This window comes from Topomyia yanbarensis, chromosome 2 (genome assembly GCF_030247195.1).
Source record: "Topomyia yanbarensis strain Yona2022 chromosome 2, ASM3024719v1, whole genome shotgun sequence".
Taxonomy (NCBI): Eukaryota; Metazoa; Arthropoda; class Insecta; order Diptera; family Culicidae; genus Topomyia; species Topomyia yanbarensis.
The window spans coordinates 418,525,205-418,540,185 of record NC_080671.1 but is presented as its reverse complement, the minus strand read 5'-3'; the positions used below and the strand labels follow the sequence as shown (position 1 = coordinate 418,540,185).

General features: G+C 43.2%; 1 protein-coding gene across 4 annotated transcripts in view; it reads right to left on the bottom strand.

Annotated features, from left to right (window-relative positions):
* Nucleotides 1-440: 440 nt before the first annotated feature.
* LOC131685209 (SR-related and CTD-associated factor 8) overlaps nucleotides 441-14,981 on the bottom strand; it is a 39,177-nt gene continuing 24,636 nt past the window's right edge. For 2 of the 4 annotated variants that reach the window (XM_058968770.1, XM_058968774.1), the window contains exons 7-12: nucleotides 5,517-5,847; nucleotides 5,007-5,282; nucleotides 4,681-4,930; nucleotides 3,197-4,014; nucleotides 2,932-3,147; nucleotides 441-2,831 (exon numbers count right to left, since the gene is read on the bottom strand). In XM_058968770.1, the coding sequence (XP_058824753.1) occupies nucleotides 1,624-2,831; nucleotides 2,932-3,147; nucleotides 3,197-4,014; nucleotides 4,681-4,930; nucleotides 5,007-5,282; nucleotides 5,517-5,847 (3,099 nt within the window). In that variant the 3' untranslated portion in view covers nucleotides 441-1,623. The remainder of the gene's footprint in view (nucleotides 2,832-2,931; nucleotides 3,148-3,196; nucleotides 4,015-4,680; nucleotides 4,931-5,006; nucleotides 5,283-5,516; nucleotides 5,848-14,981) is intronic. The other 2 variants (XM_058968771.1, XM_058968773.1) reach the window with 2 other exon arrangements.

Here is a 14,981-nt window from a genome sequence, read left to right as displayed (position 1 = left end):
AGCCACATTAGCGGCCAACATTGAATATAACAGAGATTTTAATGTATATTTCAAATTATGCCAAACGACCATTATGCCAACTGATCATTATACCAAATGAAAGCATGTGTCACCTGCTGTTATGCCAAATGAACTTATGCCAAACGAACTTATGCCAAATGACGTGCTCCCCCTTAATATATCTGGAATAAAAAATAAGTATCTAATTAAACATTTTTCGGGATGTTCTTGGTTTTCGGGGAAACACTACGGAAAACTGACACCGTTTCCTATTGATAACTAACGGTGTCCATGAAGTTATGCAAGAAATCGCAATAACCAATAACTAATCATTACTACTGTGTACTGTACATTGATTGAAAGACCATTCGTTTAGTGTGTGGAACGACCACGTCCCGTTGCTGTAAAGGACAACCTAAAAAAAATAATGAAACAGTTGGTTTGTTGTTTCGCAACCACTCGCTAGAGCAACACAATTATGTGTAATATTTATTGATTGGTGATACTTATACCATATATTAGCTTTTGTAAGAGGTTATATGCATGCTTGTTCTTTACGAGTAAAGATATTTTTGATGTGATCAAATGTAACGCGAAATAGTAAATCACTGTGATATTTTGTAGACTGGTGCTGTTCGTTTCGGTAGCGCATTTTCATCTAAATCTCTCGTATAGTACGATTTGCAGTTGTTCCGATTCCGTGACAATGTCATCGCTGCAAACTACTTGAATCCAGAAAATATATAATGTCTTTTGGTCTTGCTACCCTAAATACATAATCATTTCTCATTGCCGCCATTGCTAGGTGAATACAATCTATTATAACAAACAAAAATCATCCTCTAATGAAACGAAATATAACAAGCTTAGTTTCACAATACCTTGCACAAGTCACTCAACTCGAGTGCAAGCGCGTGTTTTCTTTTCCGCATGCTCATGGTCGACAGGTGGTGTTGATTCCGCGGCATCCCACGATGAATTCCCGCGGCGAATAACTAACACCTACCTTTTATGCTAGAAAAGTTCCACATGTGTGCTTAAAATTAATCCGGTTCTTTCTGCGTTTCACTTATTACCAAACAATCTAATTTTATGTAATAATCTCGGGGTGATTTATTTTTCCGCATAAACTTATCTAGAAACATCAGCTTCTTCAGGATTCTTTGATACTTTTTTTACACACTGCTCAAAACGATGAAATGCAACTACTAAACCACGTCCCTCGTACAAAATATCACAGCCTTATTTCCTTGTATGATTTCAAAAAGTTTATTCATTATTTTTATACTTTTATGATGTTGTATAATGGGAAATTGAAGTGTTGCATTTTGAACACTCTTTTACTAATTAAAACTAATAATTTTCCTTCCATGAAAAATTTTACAAATTATTTTAACGTGTTCTATTTCACATTTTCTGAAAACAAAATCTACTTCTAACTCGGATTGACAAAAACCAAAATATTTGAGTCCGCGCACTTACTGCTGATTAGTTAAATAAAAAAAATTGCTGTACGGTCGTAAAACATTTCATTGGATGCGTAGCTTTTGGAAAATTTTTAACCATCTCTTCAACGAGCATTTTCATTGTTCATACTAAATACCCGTTATCGTATCGATTTGATCAAGCATCCTCCGCGGCCGGAACAGATTCCTGTGATTCAGTAGTGCACTCAGCAGGAGCACCTTGTGGCTCTAGCGCTGGATTTACAGCAGATTCCGAATGATCCGAAACGATAGCTTCCTTCACAGGTTCTGGCGCCTCAAAAACAGCAGCCGGTTCAGCTACTACCACGGCTGCTGCCGGTGGTGGAGACGGTGTGTATAGCTGAGGTCTACCCAGCAGTGGCATCGGTGATGGATTTCTAGCAAACGGCTCGGGCTCTCTGGGTGGTGGACTTGGATTTCTTGCCATTTCACGCTCCCGCTGCTGCTCAGCCGTTGATTGCATTTCGTCGAAAAGAGGAGTGCCTCCTCGTTTCCTAACACTGTGTTCCTGCTGCTGCTGCTGCTGTTGTTGTTCGTCGTGTCTTTCCTGAGGTTCCGATTGATTCATGCTGCCCATATCAATGTACTTTTCCCGGATTTCGTCCTCTTGGTGCTGCTGTTGTTGTTCTTGAATATTTTGTTGCTGCTCTTGTGGTTCTTGAATATTTTGTGGCTGTTGCTGTTGTGGTTGGTGTTCTGTTTGACGATCCTGATTATCTGGTTGGAACTCTTGTTCTTGCCGATTTTGCTTTTGCTCCACTTCTGGTTTATGTTGGCGTTCGGGTTCTGGCTCTGGTCGTATCTCTTCTTTTGGTGGCTCAATTTTGCGAACTGGTGCTACCGGAGCTGCCGGAAGATCATCATCCCAGACATCGTCCATTTGATCCCATGTAACGATTTTGTTGTTACCACCTCCACCACGGGGACCTCCACCAAAACCACCCGATTGCTGCTGTGGTTGATTCCAATCTTGCTGTTGCGGCTGTTGATCGTGCTGACCACCGCCCTGTTCACCACCCCAGCGATTCTGGTTCTGGTTCTGATTTCTTTGATCATTCCAACGACCGAAACGACCACCTCCTCTGTCATTGTTGTCTCCACCGTCGTTGTTATCCCTCCAATTGCCACGTCCACCACGATTTCCACCACGATTTCCTCCATCGTTCCAGTTGTTTTGTCCACGATTGTTGAAATCACCACCGCCACCACCACCACCTCCTCTGCCACCACGATCAAAGAATGGTGGCTGCTGGTCTCCATCCCCACCATGTTGCTGTTGTCCGTTGTTTGAAAAAATGTCCATGTTTATAAGAGACATGATGTTCATTGGCGACATCTCGTCTTCTTTGAAGAAAATACAAACCGAAAAAGACGAAAAGAGCAAACATACACCATCAATACAAAGAAAATGGTCGAAATGATAAATTGGCCTATTTAAACTAACCTGGACCACCATGCTGCTGTTGGCGGTTTTGCCCGAATCCTGGACCTCCGCGGTTATTGTTGAATCGTCCACCTCCCCGCTGATTGTGGTTGTTGTTGTTCATGTTGTTGTTCATGTTGTTGTTCATATTGTTGTTATTAAAACGACCTCCCTGCTGGAAGTTTCCACGGCGACCTCCAAAATCATCTCCACCACGATTATTAAAATCTGCCGAATCTTAAAACATAGTAACTTAGCTTTGTAACAAATCAAAAACTTCACTTACCATTTTCATCATTGTTCATATTACGACCGCCTCTGAAGTTTCTTCCTCCGCCAAACTGTTGCTGAGCTTCGCTAGCTTGCTCAGCAGTTCTTTCGGCCAGTTCCCGCAGTCGCTCGGAAAGTGGCCTATCATCTCGGACCCCATCATTGCCACCAACTGGTGGTACCGGTGCAGCTCGATTTCTATCGTTGCTTCCCCAACGACTTGGGCGCTCATTCTTTTGCTCATTGTCATCGCGAATATTTCTTCGACCTCGTCCGCCGTCGCGATCGTTACCGAACCCACGCCGGTCGTCACGTCCACCACGATCATCACGCCCTCCCCGGTCATCTCGCCCTCCTCGGTCACGATCACGGTCGTCACGATTATCACGCCGCTCAAAATCATCACGATTTCGTCCACCGGGTCTATTCTGATCTCTACTTCTATCCTCGTTATTCTGACCAAATGTCATCCCGGCAACAATGGGCATATTAGGCGGTAACAGAGGCGGCGGTGGCTGGTTAAAGAAAGCCACATTCGGTATCGGTATGGCGGCAGGCGGATGGTGCATGTTTATGTTTCCGTGGTTCGGAGGTTCCTCCTCCATCTCAATGTCCATTTCATCACCACCGGCCGGGTGCATATGCATTACTGGGGGTAGGTGGCTCGGTGGAGGAGGCGGTAACACTCCGACGTTTACTCCGACTCCGAAACCTCCCGGGTTCGGTATCGGCAGTGGAGGAGGATTGTTCATTGCACCGGGGATCATCAAATTCGGTGGCGGTACGTTCATACCCATACCGGGGGGTACCATCGGCATACCCATCATTGGCATTCTGGAAGCAAAACGGGCATGTTATAGGCGGGCTGGTCGAAGAGTATTTGAAATCTCTTTTGATTGAATGAACTGAAATTCTACTGCACTTATGAGACCGGAAGTGTACTGCCGTGATACGTATTATAATCCCACCTATAGATGGGACTGCTACGCGTATGACGGCAATATAGTATCTGGACAAAATTGTGCGTCTAAGTAAACCTCATATCTCTGGGAGTAGAAATATTCTCCTATTGACAAATCCCAGATTACTCAGTTTAGCCTCAGGAGTCCTAAATTAGTTATGGCATTTGCATTTCAACTTCGTCTCATCAGAATACGAGACGGGACTAACACGAAATCCGGCGCAAGTTTAGTACTGTGACTAACAGCCTTATTCTCCATTATGACGGATCACATTTTCGAACGAATGTGGTTCGATCCAAGCAGGCTTCCGTTTGATTTTGTTTTCGTTAATGAGAATGCAAATCATATTCGTTCGAAAAGTCGATCCGTCGTAATGCAGAATAAGAGGGTAAGTTAGTGTCGGATTCTGATGAGACGAAGTTGTAGGTTTTGTGCGCTGGAGAAAAATAGTTTTTACCAAAATCGTTCTCTACTCAGGAGTACACCAAGACCAAATACACAAATTAAACATCTCGTGACGCCTAATTCTAACACCCACCTCGGAACACCGCCAATCGGGAACGCAGGTGGAATACCCATGCCCAGTATTGCCGGTGGCGGCGGCTGGCTGGTATCGACCGGATAAATTGGATTCGCAATAATCGGCGGTTCCTCGTCCTTCTTAGTAGCGTTGGCAATCTTATCCTTCATCCACTGTGGCATTGTATCTTCGTCAAACATGCCTCCCTCTTCCAAGCTAGCCAGATCAGTATTAGGGCTCAGCTTGTTCCATGGAATGTAGCTGCAGCCTGTACGGGGAAAATACATAATTAAACATTTGCCCTTTGCCAAACGGACGTCGAACCACGACTCGTGAAAACTAACCCAAATCGATATCCCAGTAGTCTTTCCACTCCTTGCCTTTCACACCCTTACCGGTGGCCCATGAAATGGTGATTGTACGGCTATGCATCTTGTGGCTCTTCAAACTCTGCATACTCTTGTACGCATCTTGGCGACGGTTCATTACAATAAATGCACAACCACGCGGTGGGATCAGATCAATGCTAACAATATCGCCATATTTGCCGAACGTGTCGGAAAGCTCTTCCTGCTGGACCAGCTTGGACAGGTGACCAACCCAAAGAGTCGTACTGCAAACTGTTGCCACGTAATCAAGTAAGCGATCATCATGTCATCATCGAGCGAGGGAGAGAGAAAGATGAAAAATAGGCATCACATTAATCGATCTGTTCTCTCGCTCGTTTCGCAGAAACACGTTGCAAAGCGTTCAGAAACAAAAGGCACTACTCTTTTCTTTCAAATTGAAACGCGATTCGCTTTCCTCAACCCGTCAGGGTTACGGAAAGCAGCACGCATCCGTCGATATCTTACCACTGAGATGCTCCTTCCTGATATCCGGTAGTCCACGCTTCTTGCGTTCCCTCTCCCGTTCCTTGTCACGTTCTTTGTCCTTCTGGCTGACCCGTTCTCGCTCACGGGATGAACCGCGTCCTCCACGACCCCGTCTCGGTGAATGTGTGCGGGACCGTGACCTCGACCGCGTCCTTCTGCGACTACCACCACCACCACCACCACCACCTCGTTCTCGATCCCGCCGGTCCCTGGGCGACCGGGAGCGACTCTTCCGACGTCTGGATGAAGTGGTTGACTTGTACTGGTCCGCCGGTGTACTCCTGGGCGAGCTGTGTGTATCACTGATGATCTGTTGGAGAATCGGACCGGAAGAGACAATTTCGATCGGGCGAGTTTAGCCGCCCGATTGAAAAAGAGAGAAAGAATACATTTAAATGTGAATCGGAAAAGAGTAGGACCTTATTTTTGTTCTTTTTGTTTAACGGCAGGCTTGCAACGTGTTTCTTTGAGCGCTTATCGACCGGTTCCAAATCGGGAGACGAATTATGTTTGCGTGTGGCGATCAATTTGAGGTTGAGCGTTTTGGTTCGGGGGATCGAACGGTGGTTTGTTTGGCAGAGAATTTGGAAAAAAAAGAATGACTTACCGGTGTTGGAAGAATTGCTTACAACTCGTAAGCTATTCTTGACCGCGATTCCGACTCTCGTTGAATTGCAAAGGGTAGTCTACTTACTTTATTTGATTGCAATTGTGACGAATTGTTTGGAAATATTACTGATTTACAATCAAGGGTATATAGACGATATCAAAATCATTTAAGATGAAATATTATCTGAAGCGTGCGAATAGGGAAAAAGGAAGGGTTTGTCGAATAACCCCACCTCTGAGTTAACTAATACCAATTATGTATCCCTAGTTTCATCGTGATTCGTTCGTTGATCGACTAACTGCGGCAAACGTTCACTAGAACAGTAAGATTCTCGTTGAACATATGAAAGGCAATGTCAGATCTTATAACATAGTGCATCTCATGATCTAGTTCTCATGATCTTAAAATTTATTTATTTTTCTTGTGGGACATCAAAATCAATTAAGATGAAATATTATCTGAAGCGTGCCAATAGGGGGAAAGGATTGGTTTATCGAATAACCCCACCTGTGGATTGACTAATACCAATTATGTATCCCTAGCTTCATCATGATTCGTTCGTTGATTGACTAACTTCGACGAATGTTCACTAGAACAGTAAGATTCTCATTGAACATATGAAAGACTATGTCAGATCTTTATAGCATATACCATAGTACATCGTGCATTGGCCCAAACCAAATGTTTCGATTTCATTAGTTCTCATGATCCTAAAATTCATATATTTTTTGCGGGACATCACGCTTGACTAGAATTTAGTCATGTCAAATTAACGTCGGATTCTGATGAGACGAAATCGAAACCCAAATTCGCTAATTTATAGCAGATCTTTAGATTTATGCGAGCTGACTGCACCATTTGTAAGTTTTAGATTTTTTCACGACGAGCAATCCAACTTATTTGCCTCAGATCACTTAACAGAAGGCTAGATCACCATCTTCGTTTGACACCATTTCGTTTCGTTATGTAATTCCAAAAATCCAAATACTACTCAGAAAAGTTCGTTGAGTGATAGGTTGAAAATTACCCCTAATTTATCCCAAGAGTTGGTGTTATTCCAAAATTAGTATCACTACTGTTCTTGCTTCATTCATATTAAGAAGAACAATAACAAAAGTGGCCTGAAAAATGTAAAACGTAAATTTCACCCACCCATTTGAACCAATGCTTTGAACAGAAATGGCAGAAGTTGGTCTAGCTAATGGGTTCGAATAGAAAAGTTGAATATTTTAACAACAGTTGTAGTTTTATGGCGCTCTTGAAGCCGCTCTTAGATCGCACTTGTACCGTGCTATAAAACTTCAATTGTTACATGAGTAAGCAGCAGACGCATTAGACAAGAGTTCATAATGCAGAGCCATTTCCACGCAATGTGGAAATAATTGTGGATAAGCATAAAGCTATAGGCAAGATGAGCACCTTAAGCTTAATCAGTAAAGCAGCTCATTTGATGTGCGACGGTTGTGCTCTTCTTTTCTCTAATGCGCAGTTTCGCAAATTGATGACCAGTTTCGACGACAAATTTGCAAATTTGCTTACCGCTATTCAATCCATGCAAACGGAGATAGAAAAATTGCGCTCAGGATTTGAATCACGGACGGCAAAAGTAGACTCCAAATCGAGTGCGCCTTCTCCTTTTGTTACACCGATTTCCTGACCAAATGTAAATCGCTTCGATATACCAATCAACACACCAAAACGTCGCAAACGATGGGAATTCATTTAGCTTCCCCGCCGTAACGAATAATGTAGGTACGAAGGCACCAAATGTGATCAAGACTGTGAATCTCAACTGTCGTGCTGATGATCAGTTGCTTTGGATATATCTATCTGCCTTTCATCCGGCTACTACAGAGAACCAGATTGCCTCACTGGTTAGTGAATGCCTAAAACTGTCGAACGTAACACCCAAGGTAGTTAAATTAGTACCCAGAGGAAAGGACGTTAGCTCGCTTCAATTTGTGTCATTCAAAGTTGGCATTGATGAAAAATTCAAAGACAAAGCTCTTTCAAATGAATCATGGCCAGAAAATGTTCGATTTCGTGAATTTGAAGATGGCCGCAGAAAAAAAAGGTGTGCAAATTGTCAAGTTGACGTCGGCAGTACCGCTGGAAAGGAAACCCACGTCGCATATGGAGCCGGCGATGGAGCCGTCACATTTGGATGTTTAGAGTTGGCAGTCTTATCTTCACCGGGACGCACTAAAAACCGCACGGTGGAAGCCCCTTCCGACCCCGTAACTGCCGATCCATCAACTGTCACCATCTTTGAATGCTCCGACACGTTTTCAAATCTGTTTGGTCCTCAAGCATCCAGTGTTATCCCATTAGTATGCAGCATTACTCCATCAGGTAACATTTGCAGCAGTATATGTCCTGCTGAAGCTTAGACTGGTACTGCTCGCCTTTTAAGTAGTGATAACTTCCAGGCGTGCGTGACGTCATCCGATCATCAAAGCTTTGTCGCTTCATCAGAACCACTTGGTCTTCAAGCCTGCAGCCTTACACCGTTAGGTGATCATCTTTGGAGTGATGTGGGGGAATTTGAGGAATTGACTCTCGACGCAGACTTGAATGGTAAACTGACGATTTATTACCAGAACGTCCGAGGCATACGCACAAAAATCGACGAAGTTTTCATAGCAATCTCTTCCTCCCATTGCGATGTAATTGTTCTCACCGAGACTTGGTTAGATGATAGAATTCATTCTCGTCAGCTTTTTGGTGATTCATATGCTGTCTATAGAAACGATCGCAGTTTTGTGAACAGCCGTAAATCACGCGGAGGGGGCGTACTCATAGCCGTATCTACTGCATTGAATAGTTTCGTTGATCCAACACCTGTTGATGTTTCGCTTGAACAGCTGTTCGTTAAACTGAAGTTACATAATCGTTTTGTCAGTATAGCTGTAATTTACTTACCACCAGATCGTAAGAGTGATCTAGTTCACAGTGCAAACAACCATGTGCGATCAATTGATGCTGTTTTTTCTTGCCTTGGAAGTAATGACTGCGCATTATTGTTTGGAGACTACAATCAGTCTGGCCTCATTTGGGACACACATGACAATGTCGCACCAGTAGTCAACGTACTTCGATCTTACATTTCTACCGCTTGCGCTGCGCTGTTAGATGGATTCAGCTTCAACTGTCTCACACAAATTAATAGCGTGAAACCGTTATGGTCGTATCCTGGACTTTGTCTTATTGAATGAGACTGCACTTGCCGACTGTCAGATCCGCGAACCTGCCGAATCCATCTCTGTGATTGATGCAAATCATCCACCAGTAGAGGTTATTATCAGTCTGCCGAAACCTGTTATTTTTGAGGATATTCCGAATGATCTTGGTTTTGACTTTCACCGAGCTGATTTCTTGGAACTTGCATCAGCACTCCTTCATACAGATTGGCATTCACTTGAGAATACGGATGATATTGACTCCGCCGTTGAATATTTCACTGCCGTGATTAATGCTCTCATGGCTGAATTTGTTCCTTTGCGTAGGCCAGCTCGTAAGCCACCGTAGAGTAATGCACATCTACGATATCTTAAACGGCTCAGATCTAAGGCACTTCGATTGTATTGCCGTACACGCTGTCGTCTCGCCAAATATCATTTTGCGCAAGCGAGTAATAATTATCGATCTTATAACATTCTCTTGTACAAACGCTACTCCATTCGAACACAAGCAAACCTGCACAGTAATCCCCGAAAGTTTTGGAAATTTGTGAACTCCAAGCGGAAGGAGAACGGTTTACCTACTGATATGTTTTTGAAGGAGCAGACTGCCAATCTGGCTTCGGAGAAGTGTGACCTATTCGCTACTCACTTTAAAAACGCATTCAATGAAACAATTTCATGTGCAGATCAAATTGCGCACGCTTGTAGAGACACTCCATCAAATATTTGTCCCTTGAGAAGTTTCACTGTTACAGATCGGCAGGTTATTGCAGCAATCAACAAGCTAAAATATTCAGTCACTCCTGGTCTTGACGACATACCTTCATGTGTTCTCAAGAAATGCGCGAATGTACTAATTTTACCGCTGACAACTCTATTCAACAGTTCCTTCAGGCAGTGTCGTTGTCCTTTCTAGCTGGTAAAGATCAATTATGTTTCCTGTATTCCAAAAAAAGGAGAAAGGCGAAATGTTGAAAATTACAGAGGAATTACATCGTTGTGTTCCTGCTCCAAAGTTTTTGAGATCATAATGAACGATGTGCTCTCTGCATCCTGCCAAAGCTACATTTCCTTTGATCAACACGGATTCATCCCACAAAGATCAACTTCCACGAATCTCGCTCAATTTGTGTCATTCTGCTTACGTAATATGGACGCTGGTGCTCAGGTTGACACTGTATACACCGACTTGAAATCAGCATTTGACAGAGTTGATCACGCAATACTTTTGGAACGGCTGAAGTTATTAGGAGTGCTAAATTATACATGATCGTCAAGTGCATCAGGGATTGCTTAGCTTTACAACAGCTCTTGGACACTTTCAATGACTGGTGCTCCTTAAACTCGCTTACAATTAGTATTCACAAGTGCAGTGTAATATCGTATCATCGCAAGCACAAGCCAATTTCGTACGACTACTGTATTGGAGATCAACATCTTGAGCGTGTACGACAAGTGTGTGACCTTGGAGTCACTTTGGATTCTGCACTCACTTTCCGACCTCACTTCGACTATATCATTAACAAGGCAAACCGCCAGATGGGATTCATGTTTACAATTTCGAATGAATTTAAGGACCCTCTTTGTCTTCGCTCACTGTACTGCGTATTGGTACGGTCGATATTGGAATCTAACTCCATAATATGGTGTCCGTATCAAGCAACATGGATAGCAAGAATTGAAACCATTCAAAGAAAATTCGTTCGTTATGCATTAAGACGCCTTCCGTGGCAGGACCCTATTAATCTTCTGCCGTACGAAGACCGCTGTATATTATTAGGTCTACACACACTTGAAACGAGAAGAAGAGAAGCCCAAGCTGTTTTCGTCGCTAAGATTCTTCTAGGTGAGTTAGATACGCCGGAATTATTAGGTCAACTCCACATCTATGCACCAGAACGTGTGCTCCGTCAAAGAAGCTTTTTGCTGTTGGGACATAGGAACTCCCTATATGGTGGTCATCATCCGATTCGTTTCATGTCTGCCATATTCAACGAGGTTTTTTGCGGATTTCGATTTCAACGTGTCATGTATTGTGTATTCAATTGAAAAGATATGGGGTTTTGATGCCAATTTGAGAAGAGTTAATGTTTCTCTCAAATTGGCTTTTCCCCATCCCCACATTCATTAAGACCAACCAGGTCAGATGATAAATAAAATAAAATAAATAAAAATAAATTACTGATTAACAAACAAATAAAAACCTTTTCCCCAAGCTGTATCGAAGTAGTTTACAATTGCATTATTTAGTAAAAGCATCTTCTCCTATCCAATTCTGAAATACTCCTTAATACTTTCTGTAGTAAAGCAAAGTCTAGGCCCAACATTCCCTTTGCGGAGTTTTTGGCTTCTTTAACAGACTTCACAGTCGATTTCCAGTGCACAGTACAATTGTGGAGTCCTACTGGCGATGAGAAATGAGCATCCTTTCTGGGTGGAGCTCGAATATACAACCACTAGCCAATGAGATCAATCTTCTTTGCCACTTCTTTAATTGTCATGTTATGTAATGATGATGATGATGATATACGACCCCACCACCATCAGTGCATGGAATACTCCGATGGCTGCAGATGCTTTTAACAGCGGGATGAAATCACGTTATTCCTTAATTGACATGTTATTTTAATACACAAAAAGCGCAGTCGAGACAGTGATCGTCAGCAGTTCCGATTTAAGAGCCTCCAAAACTGCTCCAAAAGATAACATTGCTGCGCTCTCTGCTACTAGTACTGTCGACGTCACTTCAGCCAATCCTGATCCGTCCTTCAACAGCACCGAGATTTACTATCAAAACATCAGTGGCCTAAATTCATCAGCGGGCAGCTAATTGCCAGCTACTACGGGCTGACCGAGATAACGGTTAACGCCTTGACCGAGATTCGACCTGACAAGCGCACTCTGTCTCGCCAGGTGTTTAGTTTAGCATTGGATGTCTACCGCTGTGACCGCAACGCCCTCGACAGCCATAAGATGTCGAGTGGTGGTGGACTTATCGCTGTTCGTCATGCCATAAAAGCTTTATTGATCAACGATGACCGTTGGACGAGCTCCGAGCACGTGTAGTTATCAGTGAAACTTGCCAATCGCTAGATGTTCCCTTGTGTCTTGTATTTTCCACTTGATAGAATTCGGGATTCCAGCCTGATCGATGCACAGCTTTCCTCTGTATTTTTGGTGTCCTTGATTGTGGCCCCGAATGATGATACCAACTTGCCTGGCTTGACGTGGTGTCCAGCAAGCAATGGATTTCTTCGACTGGATACTGAAAAATCTGCGCATATCGTCAACTCCAGCTGTATATTAGATGGTAGTTACAGTAGTAGTAGTAAGCGCTCGGGACTATGTTCCATATTGTTCCACAGCTCCAGCATGTGCGCCACCACTCCCCACTACATCTTGATGGTAACATAGGAGTAAACTTTGAAGACGTTACTAGCTCTATCGTGTACGATTTTGAAAACGTAGACAGCAACAGTATCATTGGTACACTGTTGAATATATACTGGGGAGAAAAACTTAACCAAGATGATGTGAACGATGCAGAGACGCCGTTTTCTAACATTCTTAATTACCTCATCAACCTTCATGTACCAAAAAAAAATAGACGCCAATCAACACCCTCCCTGACAATAAACTGTCCTAAGCAGGGATGCCAACGGTACCGGTAAACTACATTTTTTCGGTATATTTACATTTGCACAAGCCGTACAGCCCGCTACAGTGACGCATCACTACAGCTCTTGCCAGAACGGTAGCCAAACCGAGTACATTTTCCCGTACAACAGTAGAATACATTTTTATTTTGCTGCTGTACTCCGACTACTCGATGAGAGTGTGGCGTAGTAAAGTTTGTTCTCTCCCTTTGTACATTTTCTCTGCATAGTCAAAGGAAGAGCCCGCACACGAAAGCGTTGATGCCGGTCGTGGCGTAAACGAACCGCATTTATTGTCGTCGTTTGTGATTAAAAATATTGAATAGATTAAAAATATTTAAAAGTGTAAAATAAGGAAAGACAAGCTGTACCGCTCGCGTCTGGTGACTGTACTGGGTTCAGTATTTTTTGTCATGTTACTGCTTTGCTTACAGACTGCATCACAGCGCTGGGCGTCCTGCACTAGCGAACGACAGCAGCGTCGAAAGAGAAATGAGAATGCAGGCAGAAAAATTACAACCGCAGAAAAGGTAGGCATTTTGCATCCTTGGTTCTAAGACTACATAAAACTGCCAAACGAGCTGCATTTTACGAAAAATCACGAAACCTAAGGGGAAATTTTCAACTGATCCACAAATACAAAGAGCAAAGCAGACGAGTCTTCCCTCAGACACCTGCGGAATGTCGAACGTCAACTGAAATCTAAGCCTCAGTGATTCTGGAAGTGAGTGGACGAGCAGCGGGCCGAGCGAATGAGGGTTACCATCTTGTATGTCATTAAATGGAGTTGTAGGCATTAAGAAAATCTGCAAGCTGTCGACAACTTTACAAATGTTTTTTTTTCGACGAACGCCTAACATCACAACAAGCCGTCGCGGCCGTGAGTCTCACTTTTTCATTGGGACGCTCCATCGTCCGAATTTGCCTCGATGATGCCGTTATTCTTGCAGCAAACTCCAAGCTCAGGGTATCTAAATGGTGTACCCTCGATTTTTGTCAAACAAGCACATCAGCGGTTTCTTGAGCCCCTTCGACAAGTTTTCGAGCTATCGAGGAATTTCGTGTTCAAATGCGGTATCCACACTATGCAAGCTGATTATTTTAGACCCTATTTTCTTTCTCTGTATGTAGTGCTTAGTGCAGACGACCAACATGGTTTTGTGCCAAAACGATCGACAACGACCAACCTGCTCTCATTCACAACGTATGTGTTCGACGGACTCGCCGACGGACTACAAACCGGTGCTATTTACATGGATCTACCCGCTGCCTTTGACAAAATCAACCATAATATCGCGATAGCCAAACTAAATAAACTCGATATTCTCTGTCAACTTCTTCGCTGATATTGTTCCTATCTCGATGGAAGGCAACTCCAAATCACCATTAAGGACAATCTGCAACATTTTTTCCTGCATCCGGCATGCCACAAGGAAGTCACCTCGGTAATATTAATATTTCCCCTCCATTTTACGGACTTCAATATCAAACTTCATTGACGATATGAAGATATTCCAACAGATACGGGACTCAATTGACACCGAATTTCTTCGAAGTAAACTGAATCGCTTCAGTACATTATGGGATCTCGATCCATCCCTTGGTGGATCACAGAGGTCAAAATTGCTACCCTAAGATCTCTGAAAAAGACACCTATAGATCATCCACTGAGAGAGCAGAGTGATGAGCTTCCGTATTGCCAGAAACCTGACTAGAAAAGTCGCCAAATAAGCAAAAGAGAAGAGCTGGAAAGCCTTTCTCGAGGGAAAACACAACTATCGTACAAAAATGTTGGATACACTATGACAACTAACTCGATAAGTCAAGAGAAAGCGGACTAATTGACCACCAAGCAGAAGTAGGCTACGCAACAAATGGCTCCTCCCTCCACTCCCTCGTTCATCACTCGCTGCTTTTTAAGAATCGACTCTTTTGATCGATTCGTGAGTCTATCGCTAATCTCTAGTTACCATTGTTCTCGGAACAGTTAATACAA